This window comes from Lepidochelys kempii, chromosome 1, assembly GCF_965140265.1.
Source record: "Lepidochelys kempii isolate rLepKem1 chromosome 1, rLepKem1.hap2, whole genome shotgun sequence".
In the NCBI taxonomy this organism is placed as follows: Eukaryota; Metazoa; Chordata; order Testudines; family Cheloniidae; genus Lepidochelys; species Lepidochelys kempii.
Window position 1 is genome coordinate 95,192,278 of NC_133256.1, and position 26,564 is coordinate 95,218,841.

General features: G+C 41.7%; 1 protein-coding gene across 4 annotated transcripts in view; it reads left to right on the top strand.

Annotated features, from left to right (window-relative positions):
• Positions 1-22,821, top strand: part of GPR180 (G protein-coupled receptor 180) — a 47,329-nt gene extending 24,508 nt beyond the window's left edge. Inside the window, exons 6-11 of one of the 4 annotated variants that reach the window (XR_012159375.1) lie at positions 442-599; positions 6,619-6,810; positions 7,148-7,225; positions 8,927-9,234; positions 10,610-19,076; positions 19,522-22,821. Coding sequence is in view for 1 of the 4 variants with exons in the window: in XM_073347774.1 (XP_073203875.1) it covers positions 442-599; positions 6,619-6,810; positions 7,148-7,225; positions 8,927-9,085 (587 nt within the window). In the remaining 3 variants the exon portion in view is untranslated. Of the gene's footprint in view, positions 1-441; positions 600-6,618; positions 6,811-7,147; positions 7,226-8,926; positions 10,360-10,609; positions 19,077-19,521 lie in introns of those variants that run through there. The other 3 variants (XR_012159374.1, XR_012159376.1, XM_073347774.1) reach the window with 3 other exon arrangements.
• The last annotated feature ends 3,743 nt before the right edge of the window (positions 22,822-26,564 follow it).

Consider the following 26,564-nt stretch of genomic DNA (forward strand, 5'->3'; position numbering starts at 1 on the left):
GCAGGGTAAAGACATATTTAGTAATTGATATATAAACTTCAGTTTTAGTTTCCTGACCTTACAAACAGATTAATGAAGGTGGATGCTTGAGCCCGTGCTTAGTCTCTTGTCTTCAGTGAGATTCTGCATGATATAATCATCTGCCTGTATGGAGCTACTTGCAGGATTGGGACCTTAGTAAGGGAATGTTGATAATGATGTAATTCACAATTGATTAAATAAAATTTCACATAGAGAATTATCCACAGCATGAAAATCCATATAGTCACAGTCTCAAAGTCTATAGCGTTTAATAAAGAGTGAAAATTATATTGAGAAGTAATAAATTTTACAGTAACTGGTTTACCATACAGTTGCCACATTACTCTGTTTTTTCTGCTAGAGAAAGGAATTGCCATTATGTTGTTGTGACTACATTTAACTTTCTTTCATTCCCGCTAGTGTGTGACATAGTCTGTCAGATACAAATGCTGTACCTGTTGCTGAGTTTGTGTATGGGTTGGATGATCGGCAGAATGAAGAAATCTCAAAGCAGACCCCTTCAGTGGGATTCCACTCCAGCGTCCACTGGCATTGCTGTAGTAGTTGTTGTAACCCAGGTTTGTATTTGTGCTGACTTTTCTTGCTGTACTGTATGCAAACTGTAGTACTGTTACCTGAGCAGCTGCTCCTAATAACTTTGGCAGAAGTGTATTGATAAGTATGACAGAACTGGGAACATCCCATTTCAATATTTTATGACTTTGGTGAACGAACATCAGGACCTTCAATCTTTTTTAAACGCTTGAGCAGATTAAAATAACAAAAAAGCAAGAGAGTATGTAACTGGCGATAACACATCCGCTATCGTTTACTGCAGGGATCGGCAACCTTTGGCATGTGGTCTGTCAGGGAAATCCACTGACGGGCCGGGACGGTTTGTTTACTTGCAGCATCTGCCGGTTCGGCTGATCACAGCTCCCACTGGCTGCGGATCACCGTTCCCAGGGCTGGTGCAACCTCTAGGCGAACTAGGCGGTCGCCTAGGGCGCCAAGTGGTTGGGGGCGGCGGTGGAGCGGAGGTAAGCTCGGGTAGGGGGGCGCGGGGAGGGCCGCCTGCAACAAGTAAAGGGGGGGGGGCGGCACACAGGAGAACCGCTCCCTGCCCCAGCTCACCTCTGCTCTGCCTCCTCCCCTGAGCACCACCCCGCTCTGCTTCTCTCCCTCCCAGGCTTGTGCGCCAAACAGCTGATTGGTGCCACAAGCCTGGGAGGCGGGAGAAGCGGTGGCGTGCTCAGGGAGGAGACGGAGCAGAGGTGAGCTGGGGCAGGGAGCTGCTGTACGCGGCTCCCCGGGCCGAGGGGAGAGAGCTGCCACAGGGCAGGGGTGGGGGGTGCGGTGCAAGGTGGAAGTTTTGGCTAGGGCGTGAAACCTCCTTACACCGGCCCTGACCGTTCCAGGCCAATGGAGGCTGCAGGAAGCAGCGTGGGCCAAGGGATGTGCTGGCCGCCTCTTCCCGCAGCCCTCATTGGCCTGGAACGGCGAACCGCGGCCAGTGGGAGCTGCGATCGACCAAACCTGCGGACGCTGCAGGTAACCAAACCGTCCTGGCCTGCCAGCGGATTTCCCTGACAGGTCGTGTGCCAAAGGTTGCCGATCCCTGGTTTGCTGCTTAGCATTCTCAATTCAGGATCCTGAGATTAGGGTATCTAGTGGTCTTTCAGATCCACCTAGGAGAATTGTTGAGCTGTTTGGATGCAGAATTGGTCCTGCAAATATAAAAATGGTCTAGGACATACACAGAAATGAGTTGAATTAATGTAATTAAATAGTCAATTTAGAGTAGCAAATAAATCATTAACATTATAGTAAATCTTATCTTATTGGAGTGCCTAAAAAAGTGATTAAAAATAGAGAAGAGAGAATCTGAGAAGTACGGAGAAGTGGAGGAGCAGAGAGAAACTAGAGATAGTAGTGAAGGAAAGTAATGTTGCCAGCGTATGGCTGCTGGTATTAGAAAGGAGCCAGAAGTGGACTGGCACAAGATTTTTGGTCATCTTTGTGACCAGTACTGATCCCAAACAGAAATTAAATGGAGACTTGGAACTCTCTTAATAGTAGTTGGTGGTGTTCCCTGCTAAGTACGAGCCTGAACCAAAGTCCACAGAAATCAATTGGGAGTCTTCCCATTGGTTTCAATGGACTGTGGATGAGACCCTAAGTCACAGAACAAGGTGCTGGAGAGAGCATACTAATTCAGGTAGGAGGGGGTGTCAGTTTTTGAGAGCTAGTGTCTATGGGCCTAATTCTGCTCCTCTTGAAGTCAATTGGCAAACTCCCACTTCAGTGGAAGCAGGATTGTGGTTCTCCATCAGGTTCCTCTCAAAGGAGAAAATGGAATTTAGCTGCAGCTTTGCTGCTCTAGGTCACTACATTATTTGAAATTTTAAATGAGTGAATTTTTCAAAAAATGAGGGAAGTCAAGAATCAGACTCCTTCCCTGCTAACAGACGCATCAGTTGTACTTAATATGTTAATTGGTGATGCCAAAGGAACAGTTCTAGCTCTGTTGCTTTTGGTAGCATGGCAGTTTCAGGCAAGAAGAGAGAACCACGGCTCTTGTGCTGATAGCTGGCACCATGGTCCTATCATAAATAGTTATGTGAAGAAATGTAACATGTAAGTACAGTATTTACTCTAAATGTACTTTTTTCAGAGTAACAGCCGTGTTAGTCTGTATTCGCAAAAAGAAAAGGAGTACTTGTGGCACCTTAGAGACTAACCAATTTATTTGAGCATAAGCTTTCGTGAGCTACAGCTCACTTCATCGGATGCATACTGTGGAAACTGCAGAAGACATTATATACACAGAGACCATGAAACAATACCTCCTCCCACCCCACTCTCCTGCTGGTAGTAGCTTATCTAAAGTGATCACTCTCCTTACAATGTGTATGATAATCAAGTTGGGCCATTTCCAGCACAAATCCAGGTTTTCTCACCCTCCCCCCCCTCCCCCCCCCCCCCACACACACAGACTCACTCTCCTGCTGGTAATAGCTTATCCAAAGTGACCACTCTCCTTACAATGTGTATGAAAATCAAGGTGGGCCATTTCCAGCACAAATCCAGGGTTTTCTCACCCCCACCCCCACCCCCAAAATACACAAACTCACTCTCCTGCTGGTAATAGCTTATCCAAACTGACCACTCTCCTTACAATGTGTATGATAATCAAGGTGCGCCATTTCCAGCATAAATCCAAGTTTAACCAGAACGTCTGGGGGAGTGGGGAGGAAAAAACAAGGGGAAATAGGCTACCTTGCATAATGACTTAGCCACTCCCAGTCTCTATTTAAGCCTAAATTAATAGTATCCAATTTGCAAATGAATTCCAATTCAGCAGTTTCTCGCTGGAGTCTGGATTTGAAGTTTTTTTTGTTGTAAGATAGCGACCTTCATGTCTGTAATTGCGTGACCAGAGAGATTGAAGTGTTCTCCGACTGGTTTATGAATGTTATAATTCTTGACATCTGATTTGTGTCCATTTATTCTTTTACGTAGAGACTGTCCAGTTTGACCAATGTACATGGCAGAGGGGCATTGCTGGCACATGATGGCATGTGCCATCACATTGGTGGATGTGCAGGTGAACGAGCCTCTGATAGTGTGGCTGATGTTATTAGGCCCTGTGATGATGTCCCCTGAATAGATATGTGGGCACAGTTGGCAACGGGTTTTGCTGCAAGGATAGGTTCCTGGGTTAGTGGTTCTGTTGTGTGGTATGTGGTTGTTGGTGAATATTTGCTTCAGGTTGGGGGGCTGTCTGTAGGCAAGGACTGGCCTGTCTCCCAAGATTTGTGAGAGTGCTGGGTCATCCTTCAGGATAGGTTGTAAATCCTTAATAATGCGTTGGAGGGGTTTTAGTTGGGGGCTGAAGGTGACGGCTAGTGGCGTTCTGTTATTTTCTTTGTTAGGCCTGTCCTGTAGTAGGTAGTGACTTCTGGGAACTCTTCTGGCTCTAGACAAGCCATTTACAACGCACACTTTGGTTCTCTACAAAAGAAAAAGGACACTAAACTTTCTAAACTACTACATGCTACAAGGGGCCACAGCAATGGTTCCCTCAACCCACCCAGCAATATTGTTAACCTATCCAACTATACTCTCAGCCCAGCAGAAGAAGCTGTCCTATCTCGGGGCCTCCTTCTGCCCCTCCACCCCCATGAACATGGTACAGTTCTGTGGTGACCTAGAATCCTATTTTCGACGTCTCCGACTCAAGGAATATTTCCAAAATACCTCTGAACAACATACTAATCCACAGAGGCCTCCCTACCAACATTACAAAAAGAAGGATTCTAGGTGGACTCCTCCTGAAGGTCAAAACAGCAGACTGGACTTCTACATAGAGTGCTTCCGCCGACGTGCACGGGATGAAATTGTAGAAAAGCAGCATCACTTGCCCCATAACCTCAGCCGTGCAGAACACAATGCCATCCACAGCCTCAGAAACAACTCTGACATCATAATCAAAAAGGCTGACAAAGGAGGTGCTGTTGTCATCATGAATAGGTCGGAATATGAACAAGAGGCTACTCGGCAGCTCTCCAACACCACTTTCTACAAGCCATTACCCTATGATCCCACTGAGAGTTACCAAAAGCAACTACAGCATTTGCTCAAGAAACTTCCTGAAAAAGCACAAGATCAAATCCGCACAGACACACCCCTGGAACCCCGACCTGGGATATTCTATCTACCTAAGATCCATAAACCTGGAAATCCTGGGTGCCCCATCATCTCAGGCATTGGCACCCTGACAGCAGGATTGTCTGGCTATGTAGACTCCCTCCTCAGGCCCTACACTACCAGCACTCCCAGCTACCTTCGAGACACCACTGACTTCCTGAGGAAACTACAATCCATCGGTGATCTTCCTGATAACACCATCCTGGCCACTATGGACGTAGAAGCCCTCTACACCAACATTCCACACAAAGATGGACTACAAGCCGTCAAGAACACTATCCCCGATAATGTCACAGCTAACCTGATGGCTGAACTTTGTGACTTTGTCCTTACCCATAACTATTTTACATTTGGGGACAATGTATACCTTCAGATCAGCGGCACTGCTATGGGTACCCGCATGGCCGAACAGTATGCCAACATTTTTATGGCTGATTTAGAACGCTTCCTCATCTCTCATCCCCTAACGCCCCTACTCTACTTGCGCTATATTGATGACATCTTCATCATCTGGACCCATGGAAAAGAAGCCCTTAAGGAATTCCACCATGATTTCAACAATTTCCATCCCACCATCAACCTCAGCCTGGTCCAGTCCACACAAGAGATCCACTTCCTGGACACTACAGTGCTAATAAACAATGGTCACATAACCACCACCCTATACCGGAAACCTACTGACTGCTATTCCTACCTACGTGCCTCCAGCTTTCACCCTGACCACACCACACGATCCATCGTCTACAGCCAAGCTCTGCGATACAACCGCGTTTGCTCCAACCCCTCAGACAGAGACAAACACCTACAAGATCTTTATCAAGCATTCTTACAACTACAATACCCACCTGCGGAAGTGAAGAAACAGATTGATAGAGCCAGAAGAGTTCCCAGAAGTCACCTACTACAGGACAGGCCTAACAAAGAAAATAACAGAACGCCACTAGCCGTCACCTTCAGCCCCCAACTAAAACCCCTCCAACGCATTATTAAGAATCTACAACCTATCCTGAAGGATGACCCAACACTCTCACAAATCTTGGGAGACAGGCCAGTCCTTGCCTACAGACAGCCCCCCAACCTGAAGCAAATACTCACCAACAACCACATACCACACAACAGAACCACTAACCCAGGAACCTATCCTTGCAACAAAGCCCGTTGCCAATTGTGCCCACATATCTATTCAGGGGACACCATCACAGGGCCTAATAACATCAGCCACACTATCAGAGGCTCGTTCACCTGCACATCCACCAATGTGATATATGCCATCATGTGCCAGCAGTGCCCCTCTGCCATGTACATTGGTCAAACTGGACAGTCTCCACGTAAAAGAATAAATGGACACAAATCAGATGTCAAGAATTATAACATTCATAAACCAGTCGGAGAACACTTCAATCTCTCTGGTCACGCAATTACAGACATGAAGGTCGCTATCTTAAAACAAAAAAACTTCAAATCCAGACTCCAGCGAGAAACTGCTGAATTGGAATTCATTTGCAAATTGGATACTATTAATTTAGGCTTAAATAGAGACTGGGAGTGGCTAAGTCATTATGCAAGGTAGCCTATTTCCCCTTGTTTTTTCGTACCCCCCCTCCCCAGGCGTCCTGGTTAAACTTGGATTTATGCTGGAAGTGGCCCACCTTGATTGTAAGGAGAGTGATCACTTTAGATAAGCTATTACCAGCAGGAGAGTGGGGTGGGAGGAGGTATTGTTTCATGGTCTCTGTTTATATAATGTCTTCTGCAGTTTCCACAGTATGCATCTGATGAAGTGAGCTGTACCTCACGAAAGCTTATGCTCAAATAAATTGGTTAGTCTCTAAGGTGCCCCAAGTACTCCTTTTTTTTTTTTAAATGTACTTTGTTATTGTTTTGCAGAGTATTTTACTAATTTGGGAGCAGTTTGAAGATACTAATCATCACAGCTACCATTCACACCACAGTTTAGCAAGTGGACTTCTTATTGGTCTAAGAGTTTGTCTATCTCTGTCATTGGCCTGTGGACTCTACCAGATCATCAGAGTGGAGAGAAGTACACTCAAAAGGGAGTTCTATATCACCTTTGCCAAAGTAAGGCTCACATCTGGAAAATTAATCCCTTTCTTTTTAAATATTCTTATGATATGCTATTGACTGGACTATGCTTTACCTCCATGGGAGAATTAATGATTAAGGATTTGATTTGATGAAATAAATTGTATTCTTTCCATATACACTGAGTAGTTAAATTTGATGTGATAAGGATAAAGTGTGACCTAAAGCATAACGTGTGGTTTTCATTCTGTTGTTTGACTGCAGAATGATGGAAAGATGGAAACATGTAAACGTAATTCCCCTAATTGTCATATCCATCTTCTGTACTGACACATCAGAGTAAATGGTATAAAATGCCATTATTCTCTTTCAGGGCTGCATTTTGTGGTTTTTGTGCCATCCGGGTCTTGCAACCATTTCTGTGCTATTTAGAGACTATCAAAGAGAGAAGGTATGTATGGACAAGATAAAAACAATGTGGGATCTGATTAGAAATTCTACAGAAACTGCAGAGGAGCTGTTCCTTCTGTTGGGCTTTCTTTTATTAGAAAACTCATGTTCCAAGGCCTCTAACCTTTACATTCCCAAAGTAACCTATGGAGTTTTAGCCATACTCTCACTGACACAAATGGGAATCATGTGGCTGAAACTCTGCATGCCTTATAAAATGTAAAGGTAATAGTTTGTAGGAAGAAGAAGGAGATGCTTGCTAAGGTAAAGCAAAAAATGGTTCTAGTAAAAACCAACCTTGATGCTGGGGGGTTTTCAGCTCTCCTGAGGTAGAATTCAGTGCAGTGCTTTGTGATATGTAGAGATCTGGTAGGACACTGTAGGAAGATTTCTGCTCTTGGGTACTGGAGGAGTTTGATCACTGTGCTTGGGCAACTACAGTTCTGAAACTATGAAGATTTAACATTGTTTGCCTTTTAATTAAAAATATAGAAAAATATGTGCTCAGTGAATGTCACATTCAGTTGAGAGAAACAAGTATTTAAAAAAGATTTATATAGAACTTCCTCAAAGTGCCTACACACGCAAGTAAACTCTCACACCCCCTTTGCGAGCTGGGTAACTATTAACATGCACGTCGTCTACAGATGGAGAAACTGAGATTAAAAGACCTTGCCTACACTAGAAAATTAGACCACTAGATCACCACCATTGCAGCTCCACAGATGGAGGGTGTACTGCAGACAGGGCTCATTTTACTACTGTGTCATCTGAGGGCTAAATTCACAAGGGGAACTTAGGCATGGCAATGCTCAGTGTTGGTCTGTAATTATTCACACACTCCCTCTTTAGCCCAATGACTCTATAAGTATTTGACACAAAGTGGAACAGCTTCAGCTGAAGAGATTGAGCACTGCACCCCAGAAAACCCTCCTGTAACCAAGTGGTTAGGGATTCATCTGGAGGTGGCAGAGCTAGGTTCGAGTCCCTGCTCTGAATCAGGCAGAGGGGGGATTTGAACCCAGGCCTCCCACATCTTGGGTGAGTTCTCTAAACAGTGGACTACAGAGTATAAGGGTGGGTGGCCCTAGCAATAGTGACATCTCCTCCAGCCATCATTGCATGTTAGGCGTGCTAAAAGCACATTTATCAGACTTGGCCCTGCTGGAGAGTTGGCCCTTCCTCTTGAGAATTCCACCAAGGTTTTTTTATGTGAGACAGGCTCCAAGTAGTTCAGTGGTGTCAGGACTTAAGTGGCTTTGTGCATGACCACTGGCAGAATTTTCGGTGCCTCATGGACTTTATCAGTGGAAATGTAGGTACCTATGGGATTAGGCAGCAACATAGCAGTGGTTTTGTGAATGCCAGTGGTACCTAAATGTCAGATTTAGGCACTCAAGTCCCTCTTGTGAATCTAGCCCTTAGTCGTGGTGAACTACAAGACTGAGCTTTCCAAGAGCTGACGCGGGCAGAAAGGTTATATGCCTTGTCCAGGGCTACCTACTAAGCTAATGTAGATCCAGGATTACTAGGCAAGAGTTTCTGTATCCCAGACCAATGCTCAAACCTTTTGTAACTGCTGCAGTAGCAAAAGGTGTGCCGTAAGCTTCATTGTGCTTCTAAAAATAAAGTCAACTGATTTATTTTATTCTTTTTTCAAAGCATTCACTTTCTCTTTCCCCCACTCCTTTTTTGTCTTTAGGTTATTACCATAGGTGTTATCCTCTGCCAGTCCATCTGCATGTTTATCCTCTACAGACTTTTTCTATCTCATAGTCTATATTGGGAAGTGTCTTCTCTGTCATCAGTGACATTGCCACTGACCGTGGCATCTGGACATAAAAGTCGACATTACTTCTGAGATACATTTAGGAAAGAATACAGTGCAATAATGACCCAAATACAGCTATTTTCATCAGGTCAGTGTGCTACATCAGTGTCCCTGGAAAAACTAAATCATAAAATCAGAGCACATCACTGATCCTGGATCTGAACAAGTCCCCAAATTAGGTACATTAATTTTTTTTTTAAACTGGTGGTATGAAAATATATTTAAAATCTGAATGTTTGAATAGAGATTGTTTTTGTGGCACATGCGGTGCTGTGTTGTATGACAACAAAGGAGGACAAACCTAACCTTTCCACAGTGTTTTCACCCTAATAACTCCATGACTTTGTATCAATATTAAGTTTGAAGGCCTAGAAGAATCCAGTGCTTTAAATGGCTCTGAGCTCAAACAAGTCTGAAATAAGCCAGTTATGAAATCGGTGTAATACACGGAATAAAAGTTTGCTTTTCTTTTTATTCTGTAAAGAAAATGCATTTTGTGCTTTAAATGTAAAGGACTTGAAAAACAAAATTGCTCCAGAAACCAATGTAAAATGTTTACAGCTAACTGTGCAGTAAGCTTTCTTTCATTATTTGTGCAAAAGGAAAAGCACTTTTTTTCCCCACCAGTGTTGGTATTAGTTCAAATTTTAACTTGAGCAGCAATGGGGTTTTATCCATAACACTTTTGAGAGAAATGTTACTAAAAACATAACATAGGTGTGATGGGCAAAATGCTATTTGAGACTTTAAAGACGTGGCAACACTCGTAATAAAAACAGCAGGCTTGCTTTTTTTAGGAAAGAATGTGTAATGTGGTACTAGAATTTTAATCCTGATATAATTCATTTCTCTTACATTGAGGATTCAATCATAATTAAGCCATATACACAGATTAAATTAACAGAAGCATTTCAAATAAATGGTGGTTTCAGTCATCAACTACTCATGTATTCCTGCCCAAGGATACTTAATCAGGATTAAATTTTCTATGAATAATTGAAAAACAAAATACTCACTGGATTTGTTATAATCCATGTTGGCATTGGGTTCTAAGTAGTTGCCATCTTCCATCCATTGTAATAAAGCCATACATCTTTGTGATGCCCTAGCATTCAGAATGCCAGTGTAAATATGTACTTTATTGAAGTGCCTATTTATTGAGTGTGATTTAAATCATTTTGACAATTTTTTTTCTGTATCATGTGGACATTCCTATTAAGTCATAGTTTGAAATCTTCTTGTTTGTACTTAATTTGATATTCGTCAAATTGTCTAAACCTATTATTGTCACATTTTGTTTCTTCACGGCATTTATTTTATTTACTAGTAAGTGTATTGAATTTTTAAAAAGAAATGAAAATTCATATTTGTAATAGATTATTGTTTATATAGATTTTGTTCATGTTTGCTTCAGTTGTACACTTTTTTGAAACTAAGTATTTCCCTTTTAGTTTAAAGATAGATGAAATATTTGCCTTTGACTAAGGCAAAATGGCAACATGACAAAGTCGCTTATTTAAATCATCTCCTTGCTAGTTCTTCTCTCTAATTCAGGTCAAGAATGGCAGGTTGAGACTGGAAAAGGTGAGTTGTTATAATTTCACACGATCTGCAAAATAATTACAAAATTAATTATCACATTCATCTGATAATCACATCAAAATGGTGTTGGTTATGTCTGTTTTCCACTTCCAAAGGAGAAAGCTTTCTGTTTTGGTGTAAGTCTCAAATAATGGAGTAGGAATAATTCTGGGTCTCCTCATGTGCAAGACAAATGTGTATTTCACACATTCAAAATATATACTGATTTTGGAATAGAGACAGGAATTATATATTATGATCTGACATGATAAAGGTTTCAATTTATGCAGAAAAGCTATAACTCTCTTAAGGAACACTCAGTGTTTTCTTTACCCAGTGCACTCTCTTTTGTTATTTAATATAAATCGATCCGTGGCACTTTCCTGTTAATATAAAGGTAAACAATTTCTTGGCATCACATGATAAACACAGTGAATACAAAATCCTAATTCAGAATTCATAGTTCATCTGAAACTAAATATGTAGTATGACATTCAGTCTTTTCAACTTCTTGAATACATCCATTGGTCATCAGATAACCTCATCCTGCTAGTTTGCATCATTCCAGGTTATCTGAAAACATCAATTTAATCTGTCGTTTAGTGTAACCATAGCAGTTTAGTGTCACTCTACTGGTAGTAAGCTGGGCCACATCAAGAAGCTTTTCTCCAGTCATCTAGCATCTGACAACCTTGAGTATCAACTCATTAATGTATTTTTACATAACTGCCCGTTTTCTAGATTATTTCATAACTGCAGAGGCTAATAGCTTTGGGAAATGATCCTTCCACACACTTTGGTTAATGCATTATGACTTGAAAACTTAGGGCCAGTTTATCTCCTGCACTAAGATCAACTTGAAACAGGAAGGGGCATCAGAGAGCAGGTTCCTCCACCCCGATTCTCAGGCTGCAGCTGCTCTGGCCCCCTCACTGTCATAAATTACAGCAGCCTATGAGCTGTCCTAATTTACCCTAAGGGACCATACACAGGCTGAGACTATTCCCCTGATACACCCAGTACCCTGGTATAATGGTTGACACAGGAGTCAGCTCATCTAATTTTGTACAAACTGAAAGAGGAATTCTGAAGCTCAGCATCTCCCACAACTCTGATCCATATGGGCTGCTCCCCTCCTGTCTTCAGTTGGAGAAGACAGTTCAAAAGCTGTAGCACAGCCCATGCTAACCACATCCCCTTATCCAGCAGCAGTCTAAGGGCGGGTCGCTTTGTTCCCTTTTCCTTGCTGGCCTTTTATTTTATCTGATTTTTTGGGCAGTAGCAAACAGCTTTTCTTCTTCCTCTCCTGGATCAGGCATTGAGTGAGGTGTTTTCAGCCATCCAGCACCAGCACTGCAGCACCTTCCTGCCAGACTCCTCAGACCCCTCTCAGACATGGCAGAGCTGTCGCGTGAACAGTGAGCTGACGCCAAATGCTGCTCTATTTGTGAGGCAGCTTTCCAGGCCCTTCAGAAGGTGAATTGTGCCCTGTTTTTTCTCAGTCAGCCCACCTTTTTGCTGCTAGGGCACAGGGCTCTGAGTCAGACAGGCATGTTGTGTTCCCTCCTTGCTACGTTTGCCCTGAGAAGCCATGGCTCCAACAGAGAAAAGCCTGATCTGGAGATGCAGAGCAGGAAGAGTCTCCAAGCACAAGGAGGACTTCATCCTGCCAGCCCCAGCGGTAAGTCTTGGGGCACAACAGGTCTGGAAAGCAAAATTCCTTGAGGGGCTCCAGGTCCCCCTGCCCAAGTCCTAAAACTGGTCTTAAATTCTCTGGGGTTTGAAGCGGAGCTCATATTCAGAAGCCGTTCTCCCAGGTCGAAACCCCATCCCCCAGCAGGGGGACCATGAAGGGGAGGACACCGAGGGTACAGTCTACACTGCATACACCTTATGATTCCACAATACATGTACTACAGGTATAAATAGTGTGGATTGTGAAGCACTGCTTAGGCAAGTAAAGACACACCTGAACCCTGTGAGTATGTACCCTACCCAGCTTTCTACATGACTAAGCAATGCTTCCCCTGTCTACATTGCTATTTTTAGCAGGGTAGCATCCCGCTGCTGGAGTCTTAACCTGTTGCCTGCTTCTGCCAGAGCCTTTCACTGACACATGTAGCTACATATGGATGCAGCCTGCTTTTTACTGTGGTATGTAGCTGCACACACCGGAGGAAGGGGACCTCTCAAATTCAGGCTCTGAGCAGCATGTGTAAAAAATGCAACAGAAGTCCCCCCCCACCCCCTGAAATATGCAAAAAGGTTACAACCACAATCCAGATCAAATGTGAGCAGGTGCTAGAGGAAAACCTAAAGGCAAATACCTATCTTCTAAATCCTTGCTTGAAACAGTAATCGCACTGCTCTCATCTTTTGAGGATGTGATCAGAGAGGAATGGGGAACACCTGATAAGGGTAAATGCATAAGCAGGTGTGCACTTTTATATTACAGGGATGCAAGAGCCAAAAAAAACCCCAACCCATTACAGATATACCAAAGGTCAATGCTGAAATAGCTTTTTTAGCAAGATGTGGTAATTCTGTCTGAAGGCGATATCTTTCCCCAGGATCCTGGTAATAGAAAGGTGATAGCCCCCCTCAGGAGGGACTTTAAGACTTTGTCAGTCTCCTTTAGAGCATCTACAAGGGCTTTAGAAGGGTCACAATGTCCTGCCTGGATGAACTTAAGGCCGTGAAGGACTGACCATCCCAAGTTCTGATCTACACTTAAGAAAAGTTCCTTAGCAACAGCCTCTTTGGCAAAATCCTCAATGGATGCAATGAGCTTTTCAGCCACATCTGGCTTTGCCTCTGGAAGATTGAGGCTCACTCAAGCAAATTCTGTGCACATGTACATTCACAGGCTTTCTCCTCTCAGGTGAAAAACTAGACAAAATAATGTCAGAAAGTGCTGCCAAACCTAAATCATCCCTTCTTCCCTTTCCCTCCCAACTCAACACTCTAAGGTGGGACTATAAATCTAGCAACAGACAACAGTGCTCCTTTCGTCCACCCTCCTCGCAAAGCTATCAGACAAAAGACAACAGGTATATCAGGGAAAATCCTGGAATTGAAGATTGAGTGGAAAATCCAGAGGGGAATCTACCACCTCTAACAGCATTCTATGGCAACAAACAAATGTATCTCTGCCCAGACCTGAATCTAGAAGGCAGAATTTCCCCCTTCTCAGAAGAATGGTCTCAATTGAACCCAGAGAAGTGGTTGAGAGAGGTAGTGAGTCATGGACACTCCCTGAAGCTCCTCATCCCAACCCTTCTTCATCCAATCCCCCCATCTCAGGAGATGCCATCAAATGTGAGCTGGTGTTATACAGAATCTCACATCTCCTAGAGATAGGAGCAATAGAAAAGGTTCCCTTCAAAAAAGATTCTTAGAACTCAATTTTCTTCATTGTCCAGAAGCATACTGGTGGGTCAGAGCAGTCCTGGAGTTCAAGCAGCTCAGCAAATGATAAAGAAAACATGGTGGCCCTAGCTTCACCAGGAGTATCCTTGCCTCAAGTGGACTTCCATGGATCTAAAAGATGTATAGCTTTACATTCCTATATGACTGTACTACCACAGATTGCTGAGATTTGCATATGGCACAGCCCACTGCCTGTATCGAATGCTTCCATTCAGCATCTTGTTGGCCCCTGGGTCTTTACAAAGATGCTCGTGGTGATACTAGCTAGCCTCAGGCTCTTTGGAGTGCTTACCAGTAACCTTCCATCCCTAGATGACATCTTGATCTGCGCTCTGACCAAAGCAGCAAACACAGTGCCACAATCCAGATGCTGGATCTGCTTCAAGCACACGTATTTGTGATAAAGACAAGAAGAGCTCCTTGACTCCCTCCACAAAGATGATTCACCTGGAAATGGAAACAGACACTTCTGTGACAAAGGTCTACCCTGAACAGATTCCACAATATCCGGAGCCCGATATCCATTTTGGAAAAGTCTGCAAGGCTGACCAGAGCTCAGTGTTACAGCTGTTTAGCCTCCTGGTTTCATGTGCAGGAATCACCTCCATGGGCAAGGTCCCATATCATGGGCGAGGTACCTCCAGTCCTTTCTCCTGAAAGTATGGAACCATTTATCGGAATGCATTCCACACCAGATACTGTTCTGAATCTCAAATCTCTCAGATGGTGGACAATCCCTCAGAACATCTGCAAGGGTATTCCTATGTAAGTCAACCTGTTCGCTAATCTCAAGAGCACAAAGTGGCCAAAGTAATTCATCAAGAAAGCAGACCCCAAATCCCTAGGGACAGGTGCTCTTTTGCACAGACGGACACAAGGCCTGCTACATGCATTCCCACCCTTTCCACTTCTAGGAAAGGTGATCCAGAAGGTAGGGCAAGAAGAAACAAAGGTGATAGTGTTAACTCAGCACTGCAAAGGAGAAGAGAGTTCTCCAGTGTGATAGAACTGAAATCAGAACCACCATTGCAACTACCAGTGAGATCTGACCATCATTTACTGAGAACGTAACAAAAGCACATAACAAAAATCCCAAGGATTCCTAGTTATCCTGGACTTTCTTCAAGAAGGCGTACACAAAGGACTTCAGTGCAGCACCATAGCGTGCCAGGTGTCAGCTATAACTAGTGTCCTATTTATAGGATCCTCTGGTTCCTTGACAGAGAACCATCAGGTATCCAGATTGCTCAGAGCAGTCAGATTGGCTAAACCTGCAGTTAGACCAATCTTTCCGAAGTGGTACCTACTGCAGGTTAAAAGCCCTAACCACACACCCTTTTGAACCACTGACATCAATATCTTCATTCTGCCTATCCATCAACACTCTTCTCTTGTTGCCATCATGTCTTCTAGACATGTTTCTGAACTTGGCAGCTGTATCTATGCAGGATCCCCACTGGGTGTTCCATGATGACAAGATCATGCTAAGAATCCTAGCATCGTTCTTGCCTAAGGCAAATTCATCTTTCCATGCTTCACAGAAGATTGTCCTCCCTTCATTCACCCCCAAGCCACAGCAACCAGCAGAAAACTGTGGCTCACGTTAGAGGTTCAAAGAGCACTGAATCAACAAGAACACTGGGCTGCTTGTTTGTCTTCTTTCATCTGAAGTGCGAAGGACTCAGGATATCCAGGTCGTCACTAGCATAGATGGATCAAGCTATGCACAGTAGAGGCATAGAAGGTGTCAGGTGCTCCTATTCCAGAAAGCATCAAGGCACACTCCACAAGATCTATGGTGTCTTTGTGGGTGAATAGAGCTTGTGCTTCTACTTCAGTGATCTGCAGGGCAGCAGCATGGTCCTTGGTTAACACCTTTATTAGGCACTATAAAGTGGACTTTCAGTTCTCCGCAGAGACCTCCTTTGGCAGGCGGGGCTCCAGTAATAGCACTGCTGTTTTAGGGAATTAACTCGGGAGAGCGATGTCTTCCCTGTCTCATCTTGCTTTTCTTATCCCTCCCTACTTCTGTTCACTGCTTGCTACTTCTCAGACATATCAGAATCGTGGGAGATGCTGGGCTGCAGAATGGAAAATTTCTTACCGGATAGTTTCCTTTCTGCTAACATCATCTCCCATAATTCTATCCTCCCTGTCTTCCTAGGTTGGCTTCCTAGCCCAGGGACAGTGTTTAATTTTGATAGTTATGCTAGTAGGCCATAGCCCTACTACATAGTTGATTGGTTGGCATTGAAATTGTTGTTACTAATCATATTATGAGTTTTTACACAGCTTTGGAATGAATCATCTGGCATCAGACTGGAGAAGGGGGTATGGTTAGCACAGTCTGTGCTACGGCTTTGAACCACCTCTGAAAACTGCAGACAGGAGGGGGATAGCTCATATGTAGCAGAACTGTGGGAGACACTGATATCAAAAAGGTAAATTTCTTACCTGATAAAATCCTTTTTGTCAGCTGGGTATCTATGGCCAGACTGTAGTCTCTTTGCGCCACTGCAGCCGTGTAAAGGAACCAAAAGAAATGGATGCAAGGTCCATGTGCATGTTACACTGCCAGCCAACAGTAGGCTGGAGGTGAATGATACCATCTTACTTGTTAGTTTTCATGTGGTGACTTACTGAATATAGACTTCTGTGTTATCTACGGGATGCCGTTACATACACTCCTAAATTACTGTAGGTGAATAGCAATGTTCATGAAAGGTGCCAAATAGTGAAAAGGCTGGAAACTAAAGTTGCCTGGATTCTGAAGGAACCCACTTCATAGCCATGCCCAATTCTTGCCTTCTTCACTGGCATATCTGCCAGCTGTTCCAATTATGATTTTTTCTGTTAATTAGGAATTAGACTGAGGTCGCCAATTCACTTCACAAAGGCCCCCAACAGCCTTCACGTGAAAATAATTTTCCATTTCTGCCAACTTGGGCTGGATTTGAACCATTGGTCTAGAGGGGAACAGTTCTGTAGCCCATTACCGAACCCTTAAGCCATACATTCCTGTTCCATACAAAAATACGTTTTTATTGTACTTTTAAAAGTGTTCAGCAATGGGGTGCTATACTGACAATTACATACAATTTTGTATATTAATAGACTGGGGAAAAAATCAAAATTCCATCTAAGAGGATACATTCTCCTTCCCACCCACACAAATCAAATTTTTAGAGCCACTTCTAATGAGTACTCTTTCCGGTTTCTGTGCCAATGGAAGGCCATTCACCTCTTTATGTTTGTTGTTTGGATCTTAGTTCTGCACACTAAAACAGGTCAGAGAGCATTTTTATTTGATTTGATCCTGTTTATTAACTGTACTTTGTTATGCAGCTAATTTTGCAGATGATACTAAACTGCTCAGGATAGTTAAGACCAAAGCAGACTGTGAAGAGCTTCAAAAAGATCTCACAAAACTAAGTGATTGGGCCACAAAATGGCAAATGAAATTTAATGTGGATAAATGTAAAGTAATGCACATTGGAAAAAATAACCCCAATTATGCATACAATATGATAGGGGGCTAATTTAGCTACAACTAATCAGGAGAAAGATCTTGGAGTCGTCATGGATAGTTCTCTGAAGACGTCCATGCAGTGTGCAGCAGCAGTCAAAAAGGCAAACGGGATTTAGGAATCATTAAAAAAGAGATAGAGAATATCTTATTGCCCTTATATCAATCCATAGTATGCCCACATCTTGAATACTGCGTACAGATGTGGTCCCCTTGTCTCAAAAAAGATATATTGGTATTAAAAAAGGTTCAGAGAAGGGCAACTAAAATGATTAGGGGTTTGGAACGGGTCCCATATGAGGAGAGATTAAAGAGGCTAGGACTTTTAAGTTTGTAAAAGAGGAGACTAAAGGGGGATATGATAGAGGTATATAAAGTTATGGGTGGTGTGGAGAAAGTGAATAAGGAAAAGTTATTTACTTGTTTCCGTAATATAAAAACTAGAGGCCACCAAATGAAATTAATGGGCAACAGATTTAAAACAAATAAAAGGAAGTTCTTCACTCAGTGCACAGTCAACCTGTGGAACTCCTTGCCTGAGGAGGTTGTGAAGGCTATGACTATAACAGGGTTTAAAAGAGAACTGGATAAATTCATGGAGGTTAAGTCCATTAATGGCTATTAGCCAGGATAGGTAAGGAATGGTGTCCCTAGCCTCTGTTTGTCAGAGGGTGGAGATGGATGGCAGGAGAGAGATCACTAGATCATTACCTGTTAGGTTCACTCCCTCTGGGGCACCTGGCATTGGCCACTGTCGGTAGACAGGATAGTGAGCTGGATGGACCTTTGGTCTGACCCAGTATGGCCATTCTTATGTTCTTATATTAATTGATATTATTTAGGCATTATGGTAAATAACATAGATTGGGCTGCTTAAAACTGACAACATGCAGTAGATCTTTTTTAACTTTTTTTTTTTTTTACGTGGGTGACTGTGTGTTCAACAGGCATGGTACAATGCACAAAAGACAAATGAGTCCTAATACACTTTCAATTTTTTTAAAACAGGTCTGTTCTGCAAATTTAAAATGTTAAATGAAAAAAGTAGATGTAATTTTTATTTATTTATGCATAGACCACCCGCTAATGCCAATACAGTTAGGTATGGCATTCTAAATATACAAGTTAAATATTATGGCAAAAAAAGTAATTTCAAAATGCAGCCACCTTTACTGGGTCTCTGTGTCCCATCTTCCGGAGCACATTGCAAACACAATCTTCTTCAGAGTTCAGGGCACCATTTCTTTTCATCTTTCTCAGAACTTGTTCCCACAAGCACTGTCAGCATCCACAATCAGGCTCTTACTTTCTAGCTATTATGAGCTTTCCCTTTTTCCCCCATTCTTTTTTTTTTTTTCCCTCTCCCAGCTTCTTGTTTATTTTGCCTACCAACCAAGTCTTCAGTCTCCTCACCACTCCGACCCATGTCCTCACCTGCCTTCAGCATTATCCTGGCCTTTACCAAGTGCTTTTCCTGCTCCCCAGGTGCTCTGCTGCTATTTCTTATTCACAGTATTTCTATTGCATGTAAAATCCTGTGGCTGCTCTGCCGTCCCCTTGTGTAGTCATTTATGTCTCTGCAAAGTGGTTTGGCAATGCTACCATTCTGAGTGGTTAGCATTTCATACCCATTTTGTATTCACCCTGCACAAGTGTCAATGACTGTGCAGGGGCCAGAGTAACAGCCGTGTTAGTCTGTATTTGCAAAAAGAAAAGGAGTACTTGTGGCACCTTAGAGACTAACCAATTTATTTGAGCATAAGCTTTCGTGAGCTACAGCTCACTTCATCGGATGCATCAAATAAATTGGTTAGTCTCAAATAAATTGGTTAGTCTCTAAGGTGCCACAAGTACTCCTTTTCTTTGTGTAGGGGCCAAGCAGTGCAGAATCAAACTGTATATATCTTAACTTTCTTTTTCATTTTTATAGGCCACCTTAGATGTTCTCAGTGACAGGACGAAAGCTACTTTGCTATTTCCATGGGGCCAAATTGTTTACACAGTTATGCCTTGGCAATCCCATACATGGAACAAGATGGTGTGCCAACTCCAGAGGAAAAGAGACAGCCCATCTCTATGCAGAATCTGCTGAGGGAAGTGTGTGTGTGTGTGTAAGAGAGAGAGAGATTTTAAACCATTGCCCCATGAATTGGAATAGTTTTCATCAGTGAGTTCACTTAAGGCCATTTTTACACACATCAGCCATATCAAACAAAATGGTAGATGGCTTCATCAGTTTGCAAATTTGAATAGTATTTTCTCCCTTTGGGTAAAGCACTCTGAAGAGTTTGTTTAGGTTGGCTAATGAGTATTTTATTCTGCAGTAAAACAGCTCACTGGAAAAGCTGTGGGTAAACATGCAGTCTGAAAGCATCCACCGTTTTGTTTGAGGTGGTAACTAGATCTGCGTGGCAATAGCAGTAAATAGTTTTTCAAACAATTGTTGACCACGTTACCCTCTAAGACTATGGAATTATTAATTTTAATCCAAGGATTTAAAATGTAAGAGTTAAGGATGGATCAATATGTACATAAAACCTCTATCGACCATGAAAATTTCCTTCAAGCTAAAACTTGCTATTCAAAGTTTAGAGCATACAAGAGCAAACAGCTTTAAAATGTTTTCCAACTTCTATGAGTACCTAAAATTGTGTTTAAAAAGAAAAAATCATTTGGAAGTGTACCAATTTAATTTGCATTTTGGCGCTTGTGTAGCACAAAATAGATTAGATTAAAAACCAAAATTTGGCAAGTGATTAGTCAATTACTTGATTTTACTGCTTTTGGTATTCTGAAAATAAAAATGAACAGATAGGTTCTACTTTGAAAAATGGCCGATGCACATGTGCTTTAACCACTTTTCAGTAACATCCATAGAAGGCTTTCTACAGTACGTGACACATACACTAACATCCTGCACAAAGCTCAAATATGTATTTATATGATAGACTGCAGTAGCTAACAAAGACCCAGTGCGGAGTCAATGATCTACTTTTAATACATACTTTAATGCACTTTTATCTGAATGTAATACAGAGGGCCTGAATCTAATTTATAAAATGTAGGAAATTCAGTCACAGCTGAAAGTCAGGGCACTGTTGTCCGTAAATAGAGTATTTCCATAGAGACAGTAGGAAACTGCAAGTCTGAACTAATAGACTTTAGGCTGGAATGTCTGTTTGGGAAGGTGGATTTGTCCCACCAAGGAGCTAATAAGGAGTTAGGCTCCTAAACACATGTATTCCCCAATATACCAAAATGATAAGCGCTTAGAAATATCTAAGATTGCATTCCTCCATAAGCCAGGGCCATCCACGTTGCACTCTTGTGCCTCTTCACAGCCATCATGGCTCGAATGCCTCCCTGTTGACTGCTACTTCTAACCCCCGAAGAACAGAGTGTGCTAGATAGATGTTCGAAATAACTAAATGTCTGTGTTTGGAATTAGTAAAAACCAAGTAACTTCTTGACCAGACTTCCCCATAGAAGAATGTTCTTTAGGATTAACACTTGAGACTGTGGAGTTTCAGCAGAATAATGATTACGCTTCAGATAATGCTACTCAGATGGAATGAAATTTACCCTTTTGTATCATGTAAATCCCACTTAAGCCCTCAAAATAGAGTTTAAGAAGGACTTAGATGGTGCATAAGCTTTGTGCTAGAACTCTGCACGGGTGAATTTCACTCTGGGTATTTATTACAGGTAACTATATTATCGCATATCTGATGGACAGCACAGAAATGTTTCTGTGAAAGAAATGTGGTACAAGGAAACATAAAGGCCAGTATGATCCACATTATGCAGAAAGATCATTCTCTTCAGAAGCGCCTGTTTTAATCCTCTTTTTCTTTGCCCCCTTGGAAACGAAAAGCACAATCCCAGGCTCCAAGTCTCCCCATTCTCATGACTTCCTCTAGAAAGTTATCAGGGAGTGGGGGAAGGTGCTCTTCTCTCACGGGGATTAGGTGTCCTGGCTTCACTGTGTTCCCAGTTCCTTCCTATCTGCGCAACATGGGATGAGCCAGGGACCTGATCCCTGACCCCCTGCGTCACAGTTTGTTACGTTGCCACTAGATGAATGACCTGGTCACTGAATCTATCTGGAATCTATGTTCATGTTTCTGGGACAATGTTTCTTTCATCCAACAGCAGAGGAGATGCTAAATACATACAGGTGATCATAGTTGTACATAAATAAGGGAATTTTCAATGTAATTAACATGTCAGGAGGTAACCTGTTTGAGATGCAAGGGATTTTCTATCACTAAGCTTGTCTTATATATTGAACATTTGTTTCAATTTCTCATATCCAAGCACTGTTCTGAGCTCAAATTATCAGTACAAACAATACTTAGTTAATAACACAATAAATATTTTCAATTCACATGTTGTATTGTGAAAAAGTTTGGAATAATGGAAAGTATGGGATCAAACTTATGAATTTCAGATGTGAAGGTGAATCCATTCATCAGTTCCATGGACACCAAATCCACCAGGGAATACTGCAATTCTACATGTCATCTGAGTCCTAGATTTTGCATCTGGATCTCCAATTTTGCTTGAAGCCGGTGATTTGGGGTGAGGGATAACTCAGTGGTTTGAGCATTGGCCTGCTAAACCCAGGGTTATGAGTTCAATCCTTGAGAGGGCCATTTGGGATCTGGGGCAAAAATTGGGGATTGGTCCTGCTTTGAGCAGGAGGTTGGACTAGATGACCTCCTGAGGTCCTTTCCAACCCTGATATTCTATGATTAAAAACATAGAAGCAGACATTTTCCCATTGGCTATGGATCTGAGAAGGCTTCAATGCTTACATTATTTCATGAAATGTCAGTTGTAATTTAAATTCCAAAATTGGATCTAAATCCTCAAGGAAAAACATATGAAGGGCAAGTAATTCTGTTCCTTTTTGGCTAAGGCACAATCCACAAACAGGAACACAGACAACAAGGAAGACCACCAGTCTCATTTCCTACATGCATCAAATCCACGTCAATAGAAGCTGAGCTGGCATAGCAAGAGCAATATATGGACTTATACTTGCACCAAAAGAAAAATGGTCAATGCAGTGCACTTTTTAGGGTACGTGCTATGGAAAAGAACCCACTATTGGAAGAGTACTGCAATATCTAATCATAACTTGTGTTCAAGATAAGGAAATTCCTCCTCAATTTGATGGACAATATGCTACAAAAGTATTATCCATATGATTTTGGGATGGACATGTGGGGGGGGGGGAAACTGTGCGGGCCTGGGGAACTTCAATTTGAGTGACATATTCTAGAGTTCTCATGCTGTCAGTACTAAAGTATCATTGGAATTTTAAATATTATAGATGACAGTTTCCTTCCTCAGAAAGTGTTGCCGTCAACACGGGGGAATTATTTATTAGACTTTGTCGTACCAGATAAAGAAGAACTGATCATAGAAGTAAAAATTAATTGTAGCTTAGGTACAAGAGATCATGACTTGATCACATTTATAATAATGATAAGCGGAATAAGTTGAGAGAAGTAATATATGTACTTGGTGCCTTAATAGGGCCAATTTCACAAAGCTGGAAACAATTATAAGCCAAATCAGCTGGGAGGAAGAATTTAATCAGAAAAAATTTGAATTATAATTGGGAATCATTTAACACCACGTTACTAGATGCCAAAAAAGCCACAACTGAGGAAATAGGTCTTCATGATTAAAAAACTGACCTGGTTTAGAGAGGACGTGAAGGCACCTATACAAAATAAAAAAAATAATATTTAACAAATGGAAGAAAGGGGAATTTGATAGTAATATATATAAATCAGTAGTTAGGAATTGTAGAAAATTGATAAGGGAGCAAAGGGACACAAGGAGAAATCTATGGCTAGCAGAGGACTTCAGTACCTCAGCCAGAGGTTATGGGTCTACTACAGGATTGGGTGAATGAGGTTCTGTGGCCTGAAAATGTGCAGGAGGCTAGACTAGATGATCATGATGGTCCCTTCTGGCCTTAAAGTCTGTAAGTTAAGGACAATAAATAGGAATTTAAAAAATATATTAGGAACAAAAAAGAATCCTGACAATGCTATTGGTCCATTACTAGATGGAACTGGTAGAATTATCAAAGATAATGCAGAAAAGGTAGAAATGTTCAAAAATATTTCTGTTCAGTATTTGGGGAAAAAGCAGACGATATAGTCTCATCATATGGTGATGATAACTCTTTCCATTCCACTAACTTCTCTGGAGGATGTTAAACAGAAGCTACTATAGACTGACACTTTTAAATCAGATAATTTGCACCCACAAGTTTTAAAAGAGCTGGCTGAGGAGCTCACCGGATCATTAATGTTGATTTTCAATAAATCTTGGAACATTGGGAAAGTTCCACAAAATTGGAAGAAAGCTAATGTGCCAGTTTTTAAAAATGGTAAATGGGATGATCCAGGTAATTATAGGACTGTCAGCCAGACATCGATCCCAGGCTAGTTGATGGAACAGCTGACACAGTACTTGATTAATAAAGAATTAAAAGAGGTAATGCAATTAATGAAATCAGCATGATTTTATGGAAAACAGATCCTGTGGAACTAACTTGTTGTCTTTTTTTTTTTAATGAGATTACAAGAGTGGTTAATAAAGGTTACAGTGTTGATGTAATATACTTAGATTTCTGTAAGGCGTTTGACTTCGTACCACATGACATTTGGATTAAAAAACTAGAATGATATAAAATTAACCTAGCACACATTACATGGATCAGAAAACTGGCGCACTGATAGTCTCAAAATGTAACAATAAATGGCGAATTTTCATCAAGTGGGTATGTTTCCGGAGGGATCCTGCTGTTTAACGTTTTTATCAATGACCTGGCAGAAAACGTAAAACTGTCACAGCTAAAGATTGCTAATGACACAAAAAATGGGAGAGTGGTAACTAATGACGAGGACAGGTCACTGATTTAGAGTGATCTGGATTGCTTAGTAAACTGAATGAAAGCAAACAGTATGTGTTTTAATACTAAATGTAAGTATATACGCCTAGGAATAAAGAATGTAGGCCATAGTTACAGAATGGAGGAGTCTACTCAGGGAAGCAGTGCCTCTGAAAAAGATTTAGGAGTCATGGTGAATAATATGGAAGTGAGGTCCCAATGTAAAGCTGTGGCTAAAAGAGCTAATGCATCTTGGAATGCATAAAGAGTCAGGGTCCTAAGTAGAAGTAGAGAGTTATTTTACCTCTGTAGAGGCACTGGTGTGCCCACTGCTGGACTACTGAGTCCTATTCTGGTGTCCACAATTCAAGAATGATAAAAAATTAGAGAGGGTTCAGAGAATGATGAAAGGATTAGAAAACCTGCCTTATAGTGATAGACTCAAGGAGCTCAATCTCTTTAGTTTAACAAAGAGAAGGTTAAGAGAGGAGTTGATTACAGTGTTTAAGTACCAACATGAAGATCAAATATTTGATGGACTCTTCAGTCTAGCAGAGAAAGATATAACAGGATCCAATAACTGGAAGTTGCCGCTAGACAAATTCAAACTGGAAATAAAGTGTAACTTTTTGACAGTGAGCATAATTAACCTTTGGAACAATTTACCAAAGGTCATGATGGATTCTCTATCACTGACCATTGTTAAATCAAGATTGAGTGTTTTTTTTTTAAAAAAGATATGATTTAGGAATTATTTTGGGGAAGGTCTATGGCCTGTGTTATACAGAAGGACAGACTGAATGAACACAATGGTCCCTTTTGACTTTATAATCTGTGAATTAGATCTGTCAATGCAATCCTGGGCTAGGAATCTACTACTGTAATTTTATTCACAAGTGACAAATGCATGGCCAGCCAAGTCCATATAAAACTTTTATATCCCCCCTCTCCATCATGTGTTTGGTACATGCCTTGTACATTACAAAAATGCTATTTTAGCAATGTTTAAGGGTTTTATAGTTTTTAGGTACCTTGGCTATGGGTATAGTTGTAGGGGGCTCAGAAGGAGCCATAAAAACTACCATGAGTGACCTAAAATGTCTTTTTTTGTACCTGCAAGTATCACCATTTAGAGTCCATTAAGTTAGGTGTCCATGGCTAGATTATGTGCTCTGCCCATCTCAGTGGGGCTCTGGAAATCTGTGATATTTTTATGTAAGGAAAAGCTGTGGGCTCAGGACTGAACTGAATCTTGCTATTTCTCAGCTTTGAGAAGATGTAATTTGGGGGAAATGAGGAGGAAACATTTCTGGGGAGACTGATGGTGTCTGAAGCAGCTCAGGGCTCTGGAATGTTCAAATAAGTCTGAGGGAGAGAGGAGATGAATGAATGGGCAGAGTGCAGGTGAGCCTATCAAAAAGGGCATGATTAATTCATTTATTATATGTCTCTGAAAAATGTGCTATGGGTGTCAGCCCCTCAGATGGAGTATATACATGCATTTGTGTATCTAGGTTTGTGTGTGTGAGTGTGTGTAACTACATAGTCCCCACATATGTTTCTCTATACTTGAAATCAGAAATGTGTGTTCTTGAACAGCAGTGGAAATACCACTAGGGGGGATTGTTAAGCTATTTTGCATGGGGAAGAAAAAAAAATATGACAACTCTTGAAAATTACTCCAAGTTTTATTATTTAAAATGGTCATTAGACAACTCTGAGCAGCAGCATCATGCTGGAACTCTAATTCAATCTTTGTAAGCAAACTCCTATCTCTCCCAAAAGCAATCCAATGCCTGTACACAGGCGTTTTAATTGCAAACGGATTAATGTAGCCTTTGAAGTAATAGCTCTTCCCCCCCCCCCGTACCTGCTTTCAGAGACCGTTGTTCTCACAATACCACTACAAGCACAACCTAGAAGCATTGTCCTGATCTTAACATTTAGACTCCAGCACATGGGCAGAGTTCATTCTCAGCTCTTGTTTAGTCAACTTTGAAATCTTTAACCACATCCTTAAAATAAATTGGTGGGGTGGGGGGGAAATCTGAGCATTT